At 45.9% G+C, this 25,335-nt stretch overlaps 1 protein-coding gene across 5 annotated transcripts in view; it reads left to right on the top strand.

Annotated features, from left to right (window-relative positions):
• The first annotated feature begins 12,066 nt into the window (after positions 1 to 12,066).
• The window catches only part of LOC144934524 (RNA-binding motif, single-stranded-interacting protein 1-like), a 276,390-nt gene continuing 263,121 nt past the window's right edge, over positions 12,067 to 25,335 (top strand). For 3 of the 5 annotated variants that reach the window (XM_078860392.1, XM_078860390.1, XM_078860391.1), the window contains exon 1: positions 12,525 to 12,917. In XM_078860392.1, the coding sequence (XP_078716518.1) occupies positions 12,645 to 12,917 (273 nt within the window). In that variant the 5' untranslated portion in view covers positions 12,525 to 12,644. Of the gene's footprint in view, positions 12,087 to 12,524; positions 12,918 to 25,335 lie in introns of those variants that run through there. The other 2 variants (XM_078860394.1, XM_078860393.1) reach the window with 2 other exon arrangements.

The raw sequence follows: 25,335 nt of genomic DNA, 5'->3' as shown, positions 1-25,335 counted from the left end.
GTCCATACGTTAAGTTGGTCAGTGAGGGTTGCTGAAAAGCGTGGGGCCCAGAGCCGGTTTGGTTATCACTCGCCACTGATGTGAGTCGTGGGTTTTAAGCTCTTCCCGTCGTATTTATAGCGCAATGCCGAACCCACTGCGCGGCCGCTCCACTCCACATAGCGCTGTGAATGCGTCATGATATAAACTAGATATACTGTTCCCCGCAATATATAAATATCCCCCGTATAGCCTTGAACAAACTGTTGGAACAAGTGCTATTAGAGGAGCACTTGTTAAGGCTGGAACGGCACACGACGGAGTTGGTTGTCAGCAACCACGCCCGGCCGCCTTTGTCTCCCCAGTGCTGGTGCTTACACACCGCACCGTGTATTCAGTTAAGGCTGAGCAGGAATCGAACTGGGGTGGCTGGGTTCGTACCGCTGCTACTACATCACCCCCCGCAAGTAACGCAAAACACGGCCATTCATATTACACACACACACGCGAGTACCGACACGAACGTATGCGAGTGCTATGTAAACAGGAGGCAATCTATAGGAAGTTCGGTATGTGGGCGAACAACTTTTGCTGACGACGAAGCAGTAAAGTTACGTGGGAAACGTGGAGCCGCGCCACTGCCAGGAACCACCGATTCAGACGCAGCCGCAAATTATTTGAAGGGGCGTTCGTCACATTGTCAGATGTTATAATGAGAAGAATACTCTTCTTCGTATGGCGGATGTTGATGTAGACCAAGTGGGTGGGGTGCACGCACCCCCTGGGGGTGCGAGACTTGGACATATTTTTTTTTAGAAGGGAAATCATCGAAACACAAATTAAGCACGGGCACGTAAGACCAACTCCAGTAAAACCTTGGATTGCGAGTAACTTGGTCTGCGAGTGTTTTGCAAGACAAGCAATTTTTTTGAAATAAATATTAATTTGATTAACGAGCGAGGTCTTGCAATACGAGTAGTACGTGTATACGCTTTGTCTGCCGAGCGTCACGTGATCACAACTGATATACGAGTGCTTCGATATACGAGTGCTTTGGATTACAAACACGCTTCCGGAACGAATTATGCTCGCAATCCAAGGTTTTACTGTACTTTGTTTCAGCAAGCCTATGTATTTATTAACAGTGCATATTTTTTATACGATTGAGAACCAACGGGCTTGCAAGGCTGCGGTAAACATTAAGAACCACTGATTTAGAGCAACTATCATCTTAGAGTGAGATAGTTGAGGCAGATTATTGGGTCGAGAGTGGCGGAGTAATAACAATTTACAGCCCCATTCCCAATCCATGCTGAATAAAGCCCCCCCCCCATCCATGCCATATCGTTCATGGATGTTATTTGACCATAGGGGCCGTCCATGAATGACGTCACGCGATTTTGGACGATTTTGACACCCCCCCCCCCCTCGTCACACGGCGTCACAAAAAACTCAGACCCCCCCTCAAATATGACGTCACAAAGCTCTGCCCCCTCCCCCGCAATCCATATTTCCATTTTAAAAAAAAAATGCTTCAAATCGCTTTAAACTATTGTGATTGTAGTGCGTATTTAATGTGGTGCTGCACTATGATGTTGTAGGAGAAAACATTTTAAAAAGTATATTTAATTAAGTAGAACGTGTTGTCTATATATATTTCAAGTTGCGCATTTTGATGTGACGTCACATTTCTCAAACCCCCCCCCCCTCGACACACATCGTCACAAATGTCTGACCCTACCCCCCTCTCTAGGTGCGTGACGTCATTTATGGACGGCCCCATACTTCATCGCGGGGGTCAGTGCGTGTTGGAGGAGGCTGAGGAACCTGGGGTATCACTTTGCCGGCGGCGACAGCCGTGGCCAGGAGTTGAACTCAAGCGGGCGGGTTCGTAACGCAGCGCGATCACCACTGCGCCACATTCTACCGTGGCGTAAGATAACTTTGATCTGGCTGACTACAAAGGCGCAAAGTGAAGTGAAACACGTAATTGGGCACGGGACGACTCCATCCCAGGACATGGCGTATGTGTGTCCTATAGTACGGATACAAAACAAAGACAAAGACCCCCGCATAGCCTTAACAGACTGTTGGGGCAAGTGCTATTAGCGAGCGCCTATGAAGGCCGGCACGGAACACGAGGAGGTGAGTGGCGAGCACCACGCCCGGCCGCCTTTGTCTCCATAGTGGCGATGTTCAGACACCGCACCAAGTATTAATTTGAGGCTGAGTCGACCTAGGGGAGGCCCAGAACCGGTTCAGATAATCGTCACTGGTGTTGGCCGTGAGTGGGAATCGAACTCGGGTGGCCGGGTTCGTAGCGCAGCGTAGCGCTAACCGCCACGCCACCGCTCCCCACCAGTATGCACACGCACAATACACACGGTGCATCCCACAAAAGCAGAGCAACCAAAACAAAATCCTGCGGGAAATTGTTTCAGAGTGCTCGTAAAAATCAAAACCGGTTTGCCCGTTCATACCTTCAAGTTGATTTTGTTTAACTAGGCGAGTACCCAAGAGACCGGGATCGTCTCAATAGCGAGGGTGAAGTGGGTCACCAAATTGACAAAAGCCAAAACTAACAAAACAAAGTTCAGAAATGGAGTCGACTTTTGACGGGACGTAGGCTGGTGCACTTGTGTTATTTTCAAGTGGAGTTGTAGAATATCTGAAAGCATGAGAGCGTTTCCCTCGTACCATTAACCCGTCAGCAATGTTTCACCAAATAATCAGTCGTGATCATTCCACTGCTGGACGAATGCCCCCCCAAGCCGTCACCACCTCGCACTGGCCATGCAATGTAACGATCCACCAAGCACCTTGTAACACAGCAGCTGATCGCATCGCTCCATCTCCCCAATACTCTCTACCCATCGTATAGGCCTCGGCAAGGTAAGGTAAAAGTGTAAAAACAACGAGCCTACCTTTACCCTACCTTTTACCTTACCACAATACAATCACTCTACCCTACCTTTTACCCTTTAGCAGGTAAGGTAAAAGGTAAAAAGCAACGAGCCTACCTTTTACCCTACCCTTTACCCTTACCCCTTGGCATGTCGACACCTTTACCCTTTACCTTTACCCTTTTACCCGGTACAAAGGGTACAATTACCTTACCTTGCCGAGGCCTACCATCGTATCATGCCATCATCAGCCATAATCTACTCACTGCTGGATGAAGGCCTCTCAAGGTTTTTTTGTTGGTTCAACCAGGTGAAAACCCTCAAGGCCGTCATAATCTATCGTGGTCTTGAGATGAAACAATCCTTATAGTTACTATAAGGATTATAGTTACTATAATGATTGTTGCCTGAGAGCACACATGTACCCGACGTCTGCTGCCCACGACGTAGCCCCGAAACCTTCCACACCTGATATGCACGTCGGTGCAGACGCATACGGGGGGGATGGTGAGGATGTGGTCAAAGTCAAAGAAGAAAGCGTTTGTAAGAAGGTTCACGGTTCGATTCCAGCGACCGCCCTGGTTAATACCACGCATGTATTAACCACAAAGTCAAAGAAGAAAGCGTTTAACCGGTGCACGTTGCCTGCAAGACGGATGAACACTGACAGAGAAAAACGATGAAAAGGTGATAAGTACCCAAAGAAGCGTGGAGATGGGGCACGCTTGGAATGGCACTGGGGGTGAGAGGAACACACGTGGGTTAAAGAGCATACGCACATTGGAGACACCACGTTGTTTTGCTTTTGTGAGTGCATGGGGCGGATCGGGTCAGAGTCAGCGTGCGACATCGCTGTCGTTATGAAAAGCGAGTATAGGCTGCGGCAGGACACGTCATCAATCGTTGGGACGACACGCTCGGGAGGACAGCCGTCGGCCTTGTGAAGGTCTTAATCCAGCAGTGGATTGATCATGGCTGATGATAATAGCGTACGCAGGGCTTAATTTCTCGCTCGATATTTTCCGAAATGTCGTTCGGCTGGCTTGGAGTAGAGACTTTCGGCGTAAGGCACTGCCACTCTGGAACAAGGTGCGCATATTAATAATGACCTGATATTTCTTTACCGGGCCTATATTCCTCTAATAATGTGAACAGGTTTACGAAACAAACATATGGAAACAAACACGAAATGGATGTGGCGTGTCAAACTCATTCAAGTAAGAGTGTTCTAGAATGTTGATCAAAACCGATGCTCTTCCTTATGATAAGCTGTATGAGTTGTACACATCATACTTTTGTTGCATCGTTGTTGAGAATATAAGTAGCAAAACATGGTCAGACAGTGCATCTCCATATGTCTGTCTCCGCATAAATTCAGCACCGTTGGCTTAACGCAACCAAACTCTGTGCCGGTGTCTCATCAGCAGTCAGGCTTGCTTGAAGCAACGCGGGCCAACTGCTAGATGTTGTAGGCAAGACCCTTCTCTCTAACATATGGGTCTTATAGTTCAACGCAACATTCTACGTGACAAAACACAACATAATAGCGAGCGATGTTAATTATATAAATGACGACGTAATTTACGTCGTTATTTGTATTCTCAACGACGCAAATGATTATTTTGTGTTACATAACCCTCTATTACTGTGTCCTATTTTCCTACAATGCTTTGGACAGAGGGTTTATAAGTAGGTTCACGGTTCGATTCCAGCGACCGCCCTGGTTAATACCACGTATGTATTAACCATAATAACACGGCCCTTTTGCTTCACAGTGGACATTAGAGATCCCGTGACGTCATTCCCAAGAGTATCAGACTCTTTATATGCATGTATCCTTGTGAAATCCGATAAGCTGCGAAGCTCTTGTTTACAGACGTCCAGCGTCACGGTCCAAATTTACAAAGTCTGAAGAAAACAAAAAATACTCATTGCCCCTGCCCGTGAAAAAGCTGGCAGGACCCTCATGAAAAAAAGAATAACCAGTCATGAGACTCGGGAGGCCCTTCCTGGGTAATAATAAATCACAATGGTTATATGTCGGAGGAGCAGCATCGCCTCGGCGCTCGGTCTGTGGAGATGTCTCCTGCACAGGCGCGACACGGGGCAGCTGTGCGTGAACGCGCAGGTCGATTGGGCCACGGCGCGACGCTCGACTCCCAAGTCTGGGAAGTTCCGGCTTTCGCAAAGAGACATCAGCATTCCCAGCGACGCCGCACTCTGTTACTCCTTTCCGTTGTTTCTTAGTGGCATCGTGAAACCAACGTGACCTCGAACATACGGCGTGCTGCATGGCGCGCAGCGACGGCAGCCAGGAATCGCGGTGCCGAACTGAGTTTGATTTCTGCCCAGGGCTAACATCTTTGGCGAGTGATGTTTGAATCGACTCTGGTCTCCACCTTCACTAAATCAGCATTGACCATTGTGGTGAAGTATAGTCAATCAACATCCATGGCCGACACATGCAGAGTGGTGATGTTTCCATCCGGCAGTGGATTATTAAAGGGCTGTGAGGTATGTTATTATTGTACAGAGTACCAGTCACCCGAGCTATGTGGCTTCGTATTGGCTTGAGCGTCATACTCCAAGGGAGGTTAATTGTTTGGTTCACTGATGATATATACTTGATATCATGTGTAGAACATTAGGCTGAGATTTCCCTATGAGTGAAATCTATCAACCACTTGACGTTTTTTTTTTGTGTGTGGGGGAAGCTCCAACATATATGACGAGTTTAGGATTTTTCTCGTTAAAAGCGCACACTTGACTACAGTATGGTAGTATATTTGTGCCGAATTTCAGCTTTATACTCCTCGAACCTGAGTAGAAATGTCATCAGCCACTCAGTCACTCTTGTCGATGTACTGGATGGATGGATGCTTCCGTGCTGTAGTTGTGAGCATAATGTATTTGCAATCCAGATGCCGCCGATTCGACCTCCAGGCGCGGCAGTTGAAACAGTGGCGAACGTTTCTTGTTCATCCGGCAGGAGAACGGGAAACACCACAGCCAGTCGATCAGACGGTCGCGTGGAGTGGGGTTAAAAGTGGGTGCCGCGGTGCGGAGATGTCCACTACCTCGTATGGATTTTGACTGAAAACTTTCGTGACTGCAGGAATTCATATTCTTGGTTCTTTCGGTAAAGTCACGTAGATATATACCTCGTCTGCTATGGAGGAAGTCGTGGGTTCGATCCCGATCCCGACCCTGACGCCTGCTGCATATTTAGAGTTTGCGTGTCTCTCTCCCCATGGCCGCATGGATTTTTCTCCGGGTCCTCCGGTTTTTCCCTCCACATTTAGAAACATGCGATTAAAGTGTCTGGCTGCTATAAATGTCCACATGATAAACCACTTCATTGGGCTATAATTTGTGGCCAGGTCGCCTCTGAAACATGAGCTATACAGCTCATTGGGCCTTACCTGGCAAAATAAATATTACGTAAAAATGGTTTAGATTAATCGTAAAAAAAAACTGTGGACACTCCCATCTCTTCCAAGACGTCTGGTGCCAACCCTCTCGATCGGTTTTCTCTAGCTTCAGTGTGGAAACCCTTCCGCCAACATTGGCATGAGCAAGAAATTGCAGGGCTGCACCTTTACCTTGTTATACATGCCGTGGAAGGGTTACATTATAGTGAGCATGATATTTATGAATACAGAATGCACGCGAGCATTGTTTCCATTGATGAGAAATTGAATTGTTTTATGTCTGAGAAAAAATGCATTTGCTCTCCGGTTCCATCGTGATTTTTAATTAGAGAATAGCGTTTTATGCTCTTTGTTGTTCAACTGTTTCATAATTCATTTTCAAGGTTATTGCATTCTTCATGCACAAAAGTTTTCATGAAAGTCAAACTGCTGGCGTGGCAGTTTTGTGGGGGTTTCCTGCATTTATAATTAAACCATTGGTATTCACGTATTAACAGATTCAAGTCTTTTTTTTTATTTCGTATAGAATACATCTAATTTGCTGTGCATGTAATTTGCTATTATATTTGAGTGTTGTTAAAAATATACACGCAGTTAAAATACCCTACAAGCGCGTGTTATATTGCACACATAATAAAAAGCCATCCTGTTTTCAGACTGTCTGTAAATAAGGCGTCTATGTCAGCGTGACCGTCATCATAGAGACACCGCTTGCCTCTTGAGTTGCACGGCTTGGGGAATCCCCGATGCGCCACAAGCAGCCACTAGGGACCAGTCGCTAAACTTCACCCGTCAATAGTCGCGGTGGGTGATGGTGGAGCGGTTGGATAGCGCCTCGCGCGATGACGCCGGCCAATTGTAGTCGATTCCAGACCCCGGCCAACAAACAAAGTGAAATCTGAACACACTGTCTCGGCCACCCCACCACCCACCTCGATCGATTCACCAGCCTGCAATGACCAGCGTGGTGAAGTATGGCCAAACAACCACCGCGATCGACACGGCGTGGTGAAGTCTTTTCTTCTCCAGTAGCGGATTGAAAAGGAGCTGTTAAAGCTTTTGTTTTTTTAAATAATCAATTGATAGAGATGGCGGGGGGGTTGTACGGTTGTGGTTGACGTGAATAAGGTGCATTCGTGTGTGATTCTCATGAATTGTCGGAAAGCATTGTTCGCGTTGCGATACAATAATCGATGTTTTCTAACACTGTGATGAATGTAGCTCGCGAATTATGGTGGCTGCGAGATTCAAGTGAAACCTATCGCATACCAAATATAGCAACACATTGCGATCTTTAAACAACAACAAAACATCTTCTTGGTTCTTTCGGTAAAGTCACGTAGAAGGGAACTAATAAAATAATAAAAATAATAAAATATGATTTAATTATATTATTTTATTATGTTTAGTTTTTATTATTTTATTACTTCCCTTCTACGTGACTTTACCGAAAGAACCAAGAAGATGAATCCCTGCAGTCACGAAAGCTTTAAATCGAAACAACAACAAAATCTACGAGTATAATGTCACGAATCGATGCATCGTCGCAGCCCTAATGGGCCCGCACACGAACACAGAGAGCGTTGCCGTGCCAATATGCTCCCGGCACCGCACGCCGCTCGCGAGTGATGGTCCAGTCGAAAGTTCAAGGGTGAGGGGGGATTGAGCCCGCATCGCCAGGCCACGATGAAGCCGCTCCTGCTGGATCCAACAAAAGAGTTCATTCATTTAGAACAGCTACACAACAAGATCGGCTTCTCCAGGGTTCCCGTTAGGGGATTGGTCACCGCACTGCTGCATGAAGACTAATGCGACGTCTGATATATATTTGTGTCGCCCTATCCACGTGTTCTTCTCTCCCCATCTCAGTGTAATGTCAAGCATCATACAATCTCTCCCAACCGTCGTCATCCCCACACGATCCTGAGGCGCAATAGTTGAAATCGCACATGCAAACGAGCTGAATACATTGCTCCATCTCCTCGGTTTACGTACTCTTAGGCACGTCTACCCCCCCCCACGCCTCCTCCGCTTGGCTGCCACTGCTTCATTGCCGTATTCTAGACCATTGGCTAGAATCCCATCAAGCCGTGATGCACTCTGGCCAAACTCCTCCCCCCCCCCTCCCTTGTCTTAACAGGCATAACGGTCAATTTAACCCAGCGTATGTGCTGTGATCCATTTGTTCCTTGTTCTGTCTCTCATTGTACTATTTCCAAGCTTGGGACCTGAAATTATCCGTGGAATATCTTGGCGAGACATAGTGGCAACTTGGAGATCGTCTCCGATCACAAACAAGGGGGCCGCAGTGGAGCAGTGTGTAATTTAGTCTTGCCCTGCAGCGACACTCTCGCGTTTGGGAACACAACATCGGTCACAATCTTTATGTGCAAGTTCAACCACAACGCCCACACTCACCCGCACCTGCACCCCCCCCCCCCCCCTCTGAGAAATACAGCTTTTACGACCCGGGCAGCATCACATGTAATTGAGGTGTGAATTGTTGCATTGATTGCGTTCCGTCCTTATGTGCGTGTCCCACTCCATTCCTTGACGCATGGGTTGCCCGATTCGCTGCGTGTCACAGTCCCTAAGACATCAATTTGCAGGCGGCTCAGAGGTCGGAGCACTGAGCCCACGCCGCTGAGAGCCTGGGTTCGAATCCAGGCAGGCGCATGTAACGATGAAACCTGCTCATGGAGGATTGATTTCACGTACATCGCGCTTAAATGGCTTAGGATCTCGAAGCACCCTACCTTACATTACATCTCATCTCAACCATTCCAGTGCCCTTCAGTCTAGCCAAGGGAACCCCATAGTGATAACCGTCCCTGTGCATCAAAAGGCGTACGCTGGGTTCTCAAGGTTAGATAGTTGACGGTCTAAGCCTGGAACAATGACTGATTTTAAAAAAAAAGCATCGCCTTAAATTTGGTTTTGCAATTTATTTGGCGAATTTTCACCTCCAAGCGTAAAGATATCGGTGTAAAGTGTTGCCCCTTGCTGTGTGGAACAGATGTCACTTGAAAGGAAGTGAGAGGTTGCTCTGTAATATATCGGTTGCCGATCTTCTACAACACGAACCGCTGCAGTGCTCTGCCAGAGATCCGAATGCGTCCTTCGTCTCGTGATATACGAGGCCGAAAAACACAAACGTCATAACAATGGGAAGACACCCCCCCCCCCCCCATCAAATATAAACCGCTTCCAATCTCATATAAAAGGGAAACTTGTTTGTAAAATAATGGGTTTTTTTTAGTAACGAAAATACATCGTGGTATATTTTGACATCAATACAATATTGATGTGTACTAAGTGGGTGTCTTGATGCTGCGACGCTTATCTTTCTGTAACTCGTCACATTTTCCTCCCCGTTCCACTGTGGAACGAAATCGCTCAGAATGTGTCGTCAGATCTCGGAAGCTAAGCAGGTTGGGGCTTGGACAGCGCTTGTATAAGTGGTCCACTTATTCAGCACAGACATGCTGCCAGAGCGCTGCGGGAATGAGTGATGGACACACAAGGACAACGCAGCAGCGAAATCCACGGCTGTTCTCTGGTTCTGTGTTTGTACCTCTAATTGCTGCGCACCTTTGCCGAACTCGCACTGACCAGCGTCAAACAATAACCCCTACGACCCGCATGGCGGGGGGTGGAGGCGGGGGGGGGATGTCGTGCGGGTTATTTGTCAAGGCTTGACCTTGCTTAGCTTCCGAGATCGGGCACGTTCGTCGCGATGTGTACTTGGTTGTAAGGTAATAATTGCTGTTCTGTTGTTAATTTGACATGACCTGGCCTATGAACCGTGTCTAATCGCTGATGTCACCACGCCACCCGTGATAGAGACACTCGTGGAAGTCTGACGATGCGCTGTTCACATAAAAGCACTTTAGCTCAGCTAGAAGAGCAATTATTCACGCTAATTTTGCGTTTATTTTTAAAACTTAGGCAAATAATGGATATGTTTGTGCTGTGTGACCGACCCGAAAACGTGACACATTCGTCAGTCTACGGCTTGGTTTTAATAGCCCCTTGTCAATCCACTACTGGATGAATCGACCAGCTGCGAATTGTGTGACCATATTTGACCATATTTCGCCACGCTGATCAATGGGTGGAGGAATTCAGGGGGACAGACCACGAGTGTACGATTAAGGCGCTCCAATTATCACCCACAACTATTGAATTTATCATTGCGATTCAAGGTAGGCATTCTTTTAATCCATCGACTTATTTACGATTCGATTTCACGAATCCTCAAAAATTTGTATTCACTTTTCAACATTGTGAATGTAGCGGTCTCTGACGGCTGCAGATAGTGACTTTTTACATTCAGTACAAACAGTTAATTGTAATAACTACGTACTGCTGATTACTGCTTGGGTCATGGGGGTTGCTTGACCATACTTTACCATGCTTTGGTGAAATTGGGGGCTCAAGACTGAATGGTTTCACATATCACTCGCCATTGACGTTAGCCATGGACGGGACGTGAACCCAGATGACTGGGTTTAGTAGTGCAGTGCTCTAACCACGGCGCCACCGCTCCTCCGTTCACGAAGAGCATACACGAATCTAGAAAAAAAATCAATTCCTACGCACACGATGAGATGGATGTCTCTTAGATCTCTCTGGTTTTGTCTTAATGTAATTTCGAGAATACATCACTCCATATTTCTCTCCGCGATTATCCGCTTCTCATCAAAATGAATCAGAGAATATAGGCATAGTGAAAGACATAATGTTGACTGAGAATAGGTTTTCCCCTTTTTTATGACAACAAAGCAGCTGTGTTAAGATGTTAAAACACCAAACTGAAACCTTTTACAAGGAATCATGTCTGCATTAACCACAATACTTGTGGTCAGAATGCAAAAAAAAACATACTCTGATAATATATGCATTGTCTTTGAAACAGATTGGTCTACACCAGAGACAGCTTTCTTTTGAGCCTAGTCTCAAAACGGTGTTAGACGTTGACTGTTAAGATTGTTCAATTCATAAGGGCTTGGGAGCAGGACACTTTGCGAGAAGGGATGACGGGTGGTGGTCGACACGGAAGGAGGAAAAGTCGCCCAAATGATGGAACGCGCCCCAATATTACAACGAAATCAGCGCTTGTGCGAGCGCTCGACTGACTGCTGCATCGCAGGACCGTGAGCGATGGTAAGAAGCTTATGGAGGCCTTCATTCAGCAGTGGATTGATCATGACTGATAATAATACTGATATTCACACCCCCCCCCCCCCCCCTATGACACGGTTAGCTTCACGCGCGCCTGCCTGGACAGCAGCGCAGAGTCGCCCCCAAGCGCCCCGCTGTGGTAGATTCACTCAATTATCCTTCCACTCGTTCATCCATCATTCACTCATCCATCATTCACTCATCCATCCACCCATGCATTCATTCCCACATTCACCCATCCATTTACTAATTTAGCCAACTTTCAATTCACTCATTAATCCACCCACCCATCCATCCATTCACTAATTGATCCATCCATTTACTCACTCGTTCATCCATCCCCTCACTCATCATTCAGCCATCTAACTCATTCATCCACCCACCCACCCATCATTGAACTCATTCTTCCAATGACTTATTTATCTACCCAATCATCCATCAGTGCATCCATTCCGGGAATAGGAGGTGGAGGTCATGGGCCGGCATTAAAGTGGGTGGGGTGGAGTGGGAAGAGGATGCGTCTGTGCGTGCGTGTCACTGAAACACAGTCAGTCGCACGCGGTAACACAACGAGAGTGAGAGAGAAGGGGTTGGTTGTTTAACGCTGTACTCTTGACTTAACCGGTTGTCTCAGGGTGGTTGGTGGTTGGGGTGTGGGTGGTTGTGTGTGTGGAGCGGTGCTCGTGGCTTTGGGCGTGATAAAGGGAGGAGCACTTGGCCAAGAGGGCGTGGAGCGAGAGTGCTTTGTGCGTGTGGTCGGTGGTGCGTTGTGGGGGGAGATCACGGTCGTGCTGATAGGGGGGGGGGGTAGTGGTAGTGGGGGGTTCCGGGGGTGGTGGGGAGGCGCTGTGGTGGTAGTTCGGTGGTAGTGGTTGTGGTGGTGTAAGAGGAGGCAGGGGGTGCGTGTGTGTGAGTGGTATACTGTGTGGGGCTGGGATACGGTGGTGGTGGTGGTGGTGCTGGTGCTGGTGGGGGGGTTACTTGGGGTGGAGTAGAGGGGGCGCAGTGGAGGAGGGAGGGAGTGAAAGGCAGCAGGAGGAGGAGGGTGTTCGCGCTTGCTGTCTATTCGCAACAGCACGCGGGCGGGCGTTGGTCGGGGTCACCGAGGCACAGGGTGCGTCCCGGCACAGAGGAGGAGGAGGTGGTGATGAGCAGGCTGTCCGCGCAGGCAGGCGAGGCGGAGCGAGGCGCCGGGATCATTCATTGTCAGCGCAACGGACTCGAGCATCAGCAGCATCAGCAGCAGCTCCAGGAGCAGCCAGCAGCAACGTCTACCCCTAACCCTACTCGACCTGTCCCCGTGCCCTCTGCCCCTATCAGTGCCCCGGCGAATTCAACGGTGCCCCACGAGTCGGCTGTGAACAAGGAGACCGGAGACTCGCAGCAGCACAGGCGACCCCACGACAAGGACGAGCGAAAGGTGACGTGCGCGCGCGCGCGCGTGTGTGCCTGTGTCTCTTGTGCGTGCGTTTATTGTGTGTGTGTGTGCGCGCGCGCGGGTGTGTACTCGCTAACAGCACTTGAATAGGGGGTACTCGAGACCAGCACTTGCCCCGGCAGCCTGTGTAGGCTATGCGGGTCATCTTTGTATGTGTGCGCGTGTATGTGAATATGGAAATGATGGCACAGCACAAGCGTGCATGCGTTCGCAAGTATGAGTGGAGAATAAATATGTAGTCTGTATGTCAGTCAATGTGTGTGTGTGTATATTATGCACGGTATGGCATGTTTATGTTTGCGCACGTTGTACCGTGAATTATACGCGCATTTCAGCTAATTTATGGACTGTATACATGTGGCCCGGGTGACATGTGACTGCAATGCACGTGCTCATATCGGTATATCAAGAATTGTAGAGACCTCTCGTAAACTCGGAGAACGAGTACAACGAACCACTTATAATTGCCTATTCACAGTGTCGCGCAATGAGAGACCGTGTTGTCGTCGATGATGCGGTACTACATAGTCACTCGCCACACCAAACACACCGCATTGATACAGGGCCGGACACACATAACACACACATGTCATGCATGTTGTCTGTGTGCTGTGATAAATGACCCAATGAAAAAAAAACAATTATATACACAATGTCACAGCGTGATACAATTGATTTACAAACTCATTATGATATTTGTTGTTGTGGAAAATATAGGAAACCCAGACGGACATGTATTTGTATTAGCAAACAGGGTCGGCTGATGAGTTTTTCATCACGAATTTTTTTTGTCGGCAAATGCTGCCGGTTAATATTGGTCTGAAAAGCCGCATGGGTCTCAGGACTAAGACGTAATACGTTTATGAGCGGACCGGGAAACTGATGCGCTTTCTTTTTTTACTGAACTTCAATGCAGCGTCTTCAAGACCTGCGATTGGTGTGCACTATCGCCGTCGACACGCTCGGATTTACATTGGGAGGCTGAAAGAGTGAACAACGTGAATTAGAGAACACATAACGCGGCTTTAGTGGCATAATATTGACCGTTGAGAAAAGTGAGTGGGGTTTGGGCGGGACGCGTCGATGGATGATGATGGTGATGGCTGGCGGTGATCGAGACTCCTCGCATCCGAGTGGGGGCCAAGGAAGGGTAAGGGAAGAGAGAGTGCCGGAGGAGGGGACGTCCACTATCTTTCGCGGAGATGGAGCGATAAAAGCATCTCGCGTGCGGATGGATGCTGGGTATATTGTTGTTGTTGTTATCGCAGCGTCGTGAGGTATGGCGACGGCTCAGTGGGAGGGGGGGGGGGTCCTCGTCCAGCAGTGGATGGAACATGCAGACTGTGATGATGAGACGCATAGAGAAGGGCGTTTTGACGAAATCCTAAAGTTGAAAGCGGGGGGAGGCCGTAGCACGCAGAGCACAACGCCACACGCTCTATTATTTACTTTTGAGAGTATTTAATCCAGCAGTCGATAGATCACGGCTGCTGCAGTGTCGAAGATGATGATGACGACGGTGATGACGACGACACGCGGTGATGCTCAGACTCATCGGGAGGGGGACGTCACCATTTTTAAAAATAAGGAATATTTATAGTTATAATAATTATTGGACGGGAGTGGAAGCCTTGTTGCTGCGTCAGTTCAGCCAGCCAAGCCGCGCATCGGAAACGCAGCCAGCACGCGGGGACCACGCCGTGTATTTACTTTACTTCCAAAAGCACCACCGCAGACTATTAAGTAAGCAAGCAAGAACATTTGTTTTTGCGCACTCTTATGAGTCAAGTCCATCACTTGACTCATGAAGTCGGCTCTCTGAAAGAACAGCAACCGTTTCTGAGTCTGTTGCAGAACTGGCTCAGGCTCAGGGATGGATCCTGCACGTGAGTTGGTCGCGGTGTTCCAGGTCCTTGGGGCCGGAGATCACCCCCCCCCCCCCCCCCGAGGCTGCACTGGTCATCATCGCGCGCGAGGTTCACACGCGGCGGCCACAGCTGGAGGTCGCCTCGAGCCGCGCCGCTCGGAGTCGGAGTCGATTTGGGTCTCTTTGACTGCAAGGCCAACAAGAACGGCTTTTTCAATTCAATTATTAACTCTGCACACCGGAATGCATGCAATAACGCAATAAAGAGCGGTAATTACATCAGCTCAAGAATGAGCGATTTGTAAAAAAAAAAAACGGTGAGATATTTCAATATTTAATATTCAAATTTGTAAAAAAAAAAATCAACTCATCCTTAAGCCCCGTGGACAGGTAAATGAACAGGTTGTACTCTGTGTGAAATTACCATCCCTTGTGGGATTTGAGATGTGCAATGCTTGGAATTACATTGAGACGAAACAAAAGGGAGCTAGCGGGCTCGATACCACATGTAAGTTAGAGGCATCGTATTGACTGCTAAGAACAGATGTAACGTGGGTTTGGACATGCAGGCCACGTTGCTAAATCTGAATGATGGCCGGTGGTCGAGGCCTAACCGGGCAGTGGCAGCAGAAAAATGAAAGGACGCATCTGAGAGCACATCCGTGGTGGAGATGGAATGATTACGTGAACTAGTGTGCAGCAACTTGAAGTATTGTCGCATCTCAACACCACGGGAGATTATGATGGCTTTGAGATTTGTAGCCTGTTTAAACCAAAACAAACTTGAGAGGCCTTCATCCAGCAGTGGATAGATTATGCCTGATGATATGATACATGATACGATGGGTATAGTACAGGGGTCGGCAACCAAAATAACAAGAAGAGCCATTTCTTTCCAATTCGGTACAAAATTCAGTATTTCAAGAGCCGCAATGCATCTGAGTACATACTGTACATACGTACATATCGTCAAGAAGCAGCCCGTAAAGAGCCGCATGCGGCTCCGGAGCCGTAGGTTGCCGACCCCTGGTCTAGTATATCACAATTGGGGTCCTCCGTTTGTATTAAAATTCCCCACGCTTTATACGGTAGATGCATTCCAAAAAAGGGCCCCCAAAGCGAAACCGCACGAGACAGCTGCTTGCCAAGTCGCACACACAGTACACGCGCAGTACACACAGTACACACGGTACACACACAGTACACACACAGTACACACAGTACACACACAGTACACACGCAGTACACACAGTACACACACAGTACACACAGTACACACACAGTACACACGCAGTACACACAGTACACACACAGTACACACACAGTACACACGCAGTACACACAGTACACACGGTACACACACAGTACACACGCAGTACACACAGTACACACACAGTACACACAGTACACACACAGTACACACGCAGTACACACAGTACACACACAGTACACACACAGTACACACAGTACACACACAGTACACACACAGTACACACGCAGTACACACAGTACACACACAGTACACACACAGTACACACAGTACACACACAGTACACACAGTACACACACAGTACACACACAGTACACACAGTACACACACAGTACACACGCAGTACACACAGTACACACACAGTACACACAGTACACACACAGTACACACAGTACACACGGTACACACACAGTACACACAGTACACACGGTACACACACAGTACACACGCAGTACACACAGTACACACAGTACACACGGTACACACACAGTACACACAGTACACACGGTACACACACAGTACACACAGTACACACAGTACACAAACAGTGCTGTCCACGTCTGACCGCATAGCCTGCATATGAGTGAATGTTTGCCGCATATCGCGTGTTTTGGGTAGAAATAGGTGAGGAGCATATTAACGAAACCGGACAAACCAAACCCACATAAAGCGAAGGAGACCTGTACAGTAGTTGGTTCTAGAGGCTCTGCAGAAATTATACTGTAGCTTCTGACCTTGCAGTTCTCATTAGCCTACATGTGTCAGTGTATTGCACGCTACGCATTTATGTAAAGTACTGTATCTGAAACACATACACAGTTAGCAATTACTGTGAAAACGCAGAGGTCCTCCCGGATAGCATGTATTCATAGCATTAACAAAAAATATTAATTTTGCATCGAGGTCGTTTAAGTTTATTATGTTGAAGATTCTCCGTGATACGTGAAGAGCCCCTTTTCAATAAAAGCTGGATGAGGGCCTCCCCACAACCGTGCGGGTCATCGGGGTTATTTGACCATACTTCATTCGTACAGGTTTGTGAAGACAAGCAGCATAGAGCATACAGTATAACATTGACTTTTTCTGCACCGTTCCCTGCTGCCCAGAGTGTCGCCCTAATGAACGTCCCGTAATCCTTAAACTATTTAAACTATTACTAAACAATTTTTTTTAATTTTACCAAGTAAGGCCCACTGAGCTATATAGCTCTTTATCAGACTCGACCTGGCCACAAATGATAGCTCAATTTACAGCAGACAAATACTCTGAACGCATGTTTCTAAATGTGGAGGTAAAAACCAGAGGATTCGGAGAAAATTCCACGCGACCACGGTGAGAACATGCAAACTCCAAATGTACAGGCGTCAGGGTCCAGATCGAACCCTCGACACCCTGTATACCAGGTGAAGTAGTTAACATCTCATCACCGTGGCGCCTGTAATCCATGGCTGTTGCCCATCCCAGCACTGTCCAGGCTCGGCGCTGCTTACTTCACCAAGCCGGTCATATTGTGTGTGCTGCAAAAGCCATCCGACTCAAGTGTTTCAGAGTTACCCATTCGATGGCCCACTGATACAAATTACATGCAATGTAAATGTTTGGTTAGGCAATCAATGCTCAATTATCTTATCAGCTAACCTTGGCATGAGGAATTTGAAAACCGGTGCTAAGCCATGTCTCTCGCTTGCCTACTTACCTCTCAGTAGACACATTTCAAACAGGCTTTTGACTCTTGCTTGCGAAGGCAATATTAAAATTAGAATTTATTTCATAAAACCAATAAGAGGTAATGCATACGGAATGAGAAAACGATTAGAATTTAACAAATAATCTAAATAAATTAACAACTTAAAATAGTTTAACGCCAAAATATTTAATAATTTTTTAAGCTTTATAAAATTAAGCACGTTTTGGAAACTTTCCTCAGCTGGCCCTCCCTGTGAGTCCATCACTAAGTTACTACCCTGACGCATTCATCGGCAGAAATTCCAAACTGAAATAAGACCGTTATCCTGCGATTCCACACTTTTTCTCTTTGCGCCCCCAATTATATTCCAGTTGTGCTTTCAGCCTTAGGAGAGATTCAAATATAAATCCTTTGGATCTCTCATAGTGAACAGTGCACTGCCTTGTCTTAGAGAGCAGGCCATGTACAATTATTTACTCTAAACTATATCTTATTTAGACTGTCATATATAAGCATTGGCCTATTGGCTTTTGAGACCGAAATGATTTGGCAAGCGAGCAAACTCTGGACCGATTTTGACCCTCTGGGTGTTGACCAGCAGTCAAGCTAGGTAAATAAATATTGTTGGGTTACCCGATATTATTGGTAAGAGCTCTGGATGTCAGGTGGCATACATTCTGTATGTCTTGCCAGCAGTGTTCATTTCGTTGCAAGGTAATATTGTGTTTGTAATCAACCTGAAATGAATATTTCATAATTATAGGTGTATTTTGTGTGCAATCATTGCTCACCACAATGAACCCATGTACTTACTCACTAGACTTGAGAACCTAGTTTAACCAGTGGTGGCTGAAACCCATAGTTCCATCTCAGGCTCTTGGCTGTGTTGTCTCAGGTCTATGCCACTGGTTTTGCTGGAGTCTCCTCACCCACGTGATCTCTCTGTTGGCCATGTCTCAACGGTCAATTTGCTGTGGGTGCTTTCTCGTCCTCTTGCTGCTGTAAGTACCCACTACCTGAATTCTGTGAAGCAAGTAGAGATGTTGAGTTCTCACCTGGTTAAACAAAATGTGCTTGAAACCTGAAATAGAGATCACAAGGGTTTGAATTAACATTTTGTACACTCCATACAGAATTTTTATGCTTTTCTTGGCCGTTTTAGGGCTCAATTTGTATGATTATTACATTATGGTGACTCAGATCACCCTTTTAAAAGAGGAATGTATCATTTGTATTTCCAGGCATATATTGATTTGGGTTAAATTAAGGATACTAACACTACAATATTTTAAAACTATACACTTTTTTGTGGCAGGGTGGGGGGAGTAATTATAATACAAAGAGAAACAGAGAGATAATTTCATATGAATTCATATAATTCTATATAGCTCTACCTCATCATATCTCAGGTGACTTAAACAACATACATTTTTTTCCATTGATACATCGTAAGAAACCTCAGTGGAACTTATGCCAGCTGTTAGAGTCCGTATCCCATTTAGCAATGCATTTGATTTGCATTAACTCCTGGAGCTGGTGCATTGCTAAAAAAAAACCGGGTAGGTCTTAAATAAATAAATAAATAACGCCTTCGAAAATAAAAGCCTAAGCTTGAATTTTACTTCCACAGTACCAACAACAAACAGTTTTTTTCACCAGATCCGTGGAAATGTCCTCATTCATCATACGGTCCTCCTTCGAATTTGCGACGTAGCGGAAAAAAGTTACAGCGCGCGCCATTTCGGTTCATACAGCACACCCCTGGAATCAACACAAGGCGTCGGATCTCTCTGCAGGGTGGCACTGGACCCGGCGTTACCAGAGATTTTTGGGGCACAAGTGAAGAATACCAGCTGATTTTGCACAGCACATCACTCGGAGACCTTCATCATTCAGGGGCCCCTTCCGATTCCCCTCCCCGTGGCTGCTTGTTTTTTCAGGCCCTGGGGATTGCCCTCGGTGGCACATTGCTTTGTAACGCTCTGTCAACCGCATGTTACGTTGCACCAAGATCGGGTGTCAATTCTTCGCACCGTATAATGTTGATCAGATTGATCGTCGGATTCCTTAAGACATATTTCTGGCCGCACGTTGTTCTGGATGATGGTCGGCGGATGGGGCTGGTGTTGGGTTGGCAGTCAAAGGAGAGGATTTGTCCAAAAGGATGACATCGCGGGAGACGAAGCGATGAGCTCAGCATATGTGCAGGAGAGTCATTGATGGCAGCAGCCTCGGACTGTGAGGGATTGTGACAGCGTGGGGTCGCCTTCATCAAGCAGTGGATAGACAATGGCTGATGACAATGATGCTGACGACAGTACTATGCTGCAATATATCTATGCTCCCAGCCTCCATCAGCCTGCACTGGCCCACGTGGTAAAGTTAGGTTAAATATCTCCCATGGTGCACACAGCGTTACTGCGCCCTTATCCAATGGTGGATTGAAAAAAAGGGCTGTACGTGTACATCTTCATGCTGTAGCCCACTGTATGTGTCCTCTGATTATATGTGTGTGTGGGTGATGGGACCGAGAGAGCATGATTTGCCATTAAGCTGCCTCGCGCCCCACCAGAACAAGTGTTCTTGACGCTGCCCTGCTGCCCTGCCTTCCATTTCGTCTGGACGTGCCATTGATAGCGATTGATTTGTTAAATCGAGAGCAAGTCAAAGATGCCCTCTTTGCCGCAACCACTGGCCATCCTTCACGAGACGCCAATTCTGCAAGGGCGTCTGATTATGCACGTGAGTGGACAGGGCCTATTGAGGGGAATTTGGGGCCTCACAAAGTAATGCTGGCTGGGGGACCCCCCCCATCCCTTCCCATGTTTAAAATAAATGCTTGGAATTTTTGAGGGTGCTCCCTGAGCTTGTGACCCTGGTCCAGTTGTACCTCTCCCCGTTTCCCGTTCATGGGAGACTTTGGTGTAAATTCCATTCGCTTTTGTGTACTCGTAAATAACAATAACATCTGCATTTATATTGCACCCATGATGGAACAAAACGTCTCAGAGCTGTGCAGCACAAGGTGAACAAAGCACCAGCAAGCAAATGGACGTTAATATATCTGCCATGTTGGGGAAAGAGTTGCTATTGGTTGTTCTAGTCCAGTAATTTTCGAATAATTGTCCAAATGTGGGCCATGACGCCAGTACACGTTGCCTTTTATCTTTTAAAATAACACCACGGTAACCTTTAACATCCATCGTGAAGCGGACGATACTTACATACACCCGCGGTTACTAGCCGGGGCAAGCCGGCGGTTCGAACCTCAAACTTCTGCAACGAGCAGCAAATGCACTACCCATGAAGCGTCACTGCCCTACACTATAATTCCGGATTACAAATACCGTCTATCTAATACCATACTTATCGACATTTAAGAGTTGTAATACAAGGGGGTAATTTGCTGTTCCTGCGCAAATATAGGGCACCATGGTACTGAGATGTTAACTACGTTGTCTGGTATGCAGGAGGTTGTGGGTCCGATCCCGACCCTGACGCTTGTATATTTGGAGTTTGCGTGTGCTCCCCGTGGTCGCGTGGAATTGTCTCCGAATCCTCTGGTTTTTACCTCCACATTTAGAAACATGCGATGAGAGTATTTGACTGCTATAAATGTCCACGTGGTAAGCCACTTCGTTGAACTATCATTTGTGGCCAGCTTGCTTCTGAAAAGGAGCTATATAGCTCAGTGGGCCTTACCTGGTAAAATACAAAATAGTTTAAATAGTGTTTAATATAACAATTGCGTGAGGAATTGTTTCCTGGCAACCGTGTCAGGGAACCTTGTCAATAGAACTTCAACCACGATGCACGACTTAAGGATAGGGTCCAAAATAAAAACACACGGCAGATAATGTTGCCCAAAATATTGATGGAACGTAAAACTATCCTTTTCAATGTTGTTGTCTGGACGGGGACGGGGGGGAGGGGGATGTCTATTAATATATCGACCTTAAAATCCTTATTTCTTATTCTCAAACTGTCATGTGAAATGTTATGTTCGTTTCGTGAGCCTTGTATCCACACGACTTTAACGCCACCGTCAATGGCTGTATATTCTAAAGAAAAGTAGGTGAAGACAAACACTGCTTTCGCATAGGGAGGCACCTGTCCAGTTTTCATAACCTCTGGCTCTTTGAAATGAATATATTATGAGGTGTATTGTCTTTCAGTGGGTGAAGCAGCGGTACAATGGTTGGCGTACCGCACTTCACCAACCATCCCACCCCCCTCCATAAACCCACACTGACCAGCGTGGCGAGGCTTGGTCAAGAAAACCCCATGACTGACACGTTGAGGGTTAGTAGGGGATTAACAAAGAGCTGGACAGAGTATTTCAGTGAAGGAGTGATGGCACAGTGGGTATCGCAGTACGCCCAGCAAACCCGAATAGTTCGATTATCGGCTGCGTTGATCATGGGGGTTGTTTGACCATACTTTACTACAAGTGTGGGTGAATGACGGGGGTCTGGGACTGGTTTAGATATTAATTATAGATTTGAAGCTTTCATGACTGCAGGGATTCATACTCTTAGTTCTTTCGGTAAAGTCACGTAGGTAAACAATGAAATTAAAATTAATATTGTTTTATTTTTATTAATTTTAATTTAATTTTTTACCTACGTGACTTTACCGAAAGAACTAAGAGTATGGTTTAGATATCGCGACCGAGAGCTGTGGCCAGGAATCGAACCCAGGTTGCTGGGTTCACAGCACTGTGCCACTGCCCGTCGCTTCCATAACGCAGCAGCGGCACAGATTGTGCGCAGTGTCAGTGTATCAGATAATCTTACATCTCGAAGTATTGATGACTTGGAGTCTGATGACTAAGTCTTTGAGTAATGTGGCATGCATAAGACTTGGTCCGGAAATTTGTCTTTATAATTTATTGCCAAAAAGCAATGAAATTGTAATTGCACATTTTCATATTCAATTAATATTTCATACAGGCACAGTTGACTGAATGTGAGTGCTGTTATTTTATACACATTTTTTCGTAGATTGAAATCAATGCTGTTTTATTAATAGCACTTGTAATTCATTGTTAATTTTCATCATTACAGCTGTAATGCAGCAGTACTGCGGGTCGATTGAAATTGCAGCAGGGTTGGTAATATGTGCCACATTGTACATTACTGACACGGTGTTTAAAGTATGTTTATCTCATTATCATCAAAGTGTATGATAGTTTTCACATTATGTTATTTGACGATGGATAGTTAACAGATAATGCTATCTGAGGAATATAATCAACAATCCAGATTATCTACAACTTTGCAGCGGATAATCATTTGTCTCGGCGTAGGATGACGCACATTTGTAAAATGATCCCACATATTTTTTCTCACATATTGAGAATACGTTGAATCTGCCTGATAATTATTAAATCAAGTGGGTTCGATTAGCGTAAACAGATAAACCAATTGGGCCCATAATTGGATTGTAAATAATCAGAATGCTGGCGCATATATCCTGACTTATCTTACAGACCCATTAATAATTTTAAAAATACATAACTTTTTACGTTCGTAAATAACTTCCTTATTTACAGTTTTTAATAATTGTGTGGCTTTGGAATACAGCCCACCTTTGAGTTGCACCGTGTACTGCTGAAATGCTATCACCGCCATAAACAAATTTGCTAAGTGCAACCACATTTCCGAAAGTATTTCACTAAGTGGTCTTCAGTCACATATGTCTATTATAAAGCTCATAATTGGATCTACTTTTGCCATCTGACTCCCTTATTTCAGCCGAATAAAGGTTCTTTGAATGACATAAACGTTCTCCGATATTTTGCTGCCACTAAAATATCTGATCTAAAACTATTGACAGCCAGAGAATGAAAGGGAATTAGTTAATGGGTTAACAAAGTTGCCTTTGTTATTACGTTTTTGTCTGTCGCATACATCAAGCGCTTCTGCTGTTTGGTTCATATGCGGTTCACACCTTTGTGCCGATTCAGGAACTGCTGTTGAAAGTAGAAGAGTTTTGGCAACTTTAAAAAAAAAGTACTTTCCCAGTAACACAAACCCCAATTTTTGTAATAATTCATTTTTCCTTTTATTTCAGTTTAGTTTAATCGACTTCACAATATCGGGTGGGGAAACCGCAGACCTGACTCCAAATGTTGTGGTCGTATTTCCTCAGCAGAAAGGGACTTTTATTTCACGCAACATATCATCTTCACTTTCAACATATATGTATTATATCAGAAATCTAACTTTTATTAAACTCATTTGTCATATTTGCTTTGGGGTCACCTCTATGGTTTGTCCCCGAAAATGATGATCTTCGTCAGATACGGAGGTTCGTCCCTGAATTTCATTTATAAAGTTTGTGTAATCATAACTGCCAACAACAGCAATCATTTATCCACTGCTGGATGATGCCCTCCTCAGGCCGTCGCTATCCCTCATGGTCACGTGATGCAACAGTCCATCGAGCTCCTGCACCGGAGTTGATTTCGTCACTCCATCTTCTCCGTGGACGTCCTCTCAGACATCATCCCTTGTCGAGACCCGTTGTCATCCCAGCCCGCGTAGGGTTGTTTTTTTGTTAATTAATGCTCCATTTTAATCTGCTGCTACGGAGCGGGAAATAGACTGACATTGTTATAATTATGGAATGTTAGCCCATCGTGAGCTTCTTTTTATGTGTTCGGATAATTTCATCCGCGGGTGACCCCCGTTTAAATTTACTCCCCGATACACTGCGTTTGAAACAGAGGCCTTTTGTTTTTTCATCTGTTTGATACATTGTGCCTTTCATCTGCATTTTGATAGATGTGGTGTTTAAATAGAACTACATCTGTGATCGTGCTGTGGCGAGACCCGTAAAATGCGGCTGAATGTGTGATGTTTTCTACAAGTTTTCATATTTGTTTGTTATTAGACGCCGTGTTGTTATAACTTTGATGTTTCTATAATGCATGTGCAGGAAGCAGATTTGGTTTGATTGTCCATAACATTGTACCGTGTATTGTACTGTGTATGTTACTGCAATTGTACTGTGTATGTTACTGTGTATGTTACTGCCCATAACACTGTACCGAGTATTACTGGCGAAAATTGTTTGTTTTGTGGTTGTTTTACGTGTATATATGTATATATGTGTGCGTTTCATAATTGATATTTGGGTCAGATTACACAAGTAAAATGCATGTTGTAAACCCTCCGGCACCCAACATGGCCGATTACTAAAGTTGTCACGTGAGCAAACGTGCCAGTGTTTTGTACAGCTTCAGCAAATCGTTGTGTTGGAGAGCAAGTATCGACATTTAACAATAGTTATTGTGATTCAATTATGAATAAGGATTTTTCGTGAAAGCTTGTTAAATATGTATGTGCTATTAGTGACATTAGTGGTAAGTGGTATCAGAACTCATCCAGGCCCTCCCCTAAGTCATCTCAGCATTATATTATCCCCTGGTGCAGTGTGTCAACATCAGCAGAACGGAGACAAAGGTAGCCGATCATGGTATTAGCCACATCACCTGCTCTTGTGCCATTTCAACGTGAATAGGTGTTGGCTAATCGCAGTTGGCTGTGTGGCTTTCCAGTGGATGTGTGTG

The sequence above is a fragment of the Lampetra fluviatilis genome, chromosome 10 (genome assembly GCF_964198595.1).
Source record: "Lampetra fluviatilis chromosome 10, kcLamFluv1.1, whole genome shotgun sequence".
NCBI lineage: Eukaryota > Metazoa > Chordata > Hyperoartia > Petromyzontiformes > Petromyzontidae > Lampetra > Lampetra fluviatilis.
This window is presented reverse-complemented; position numbering and strand designations above follow the sequence as displayed.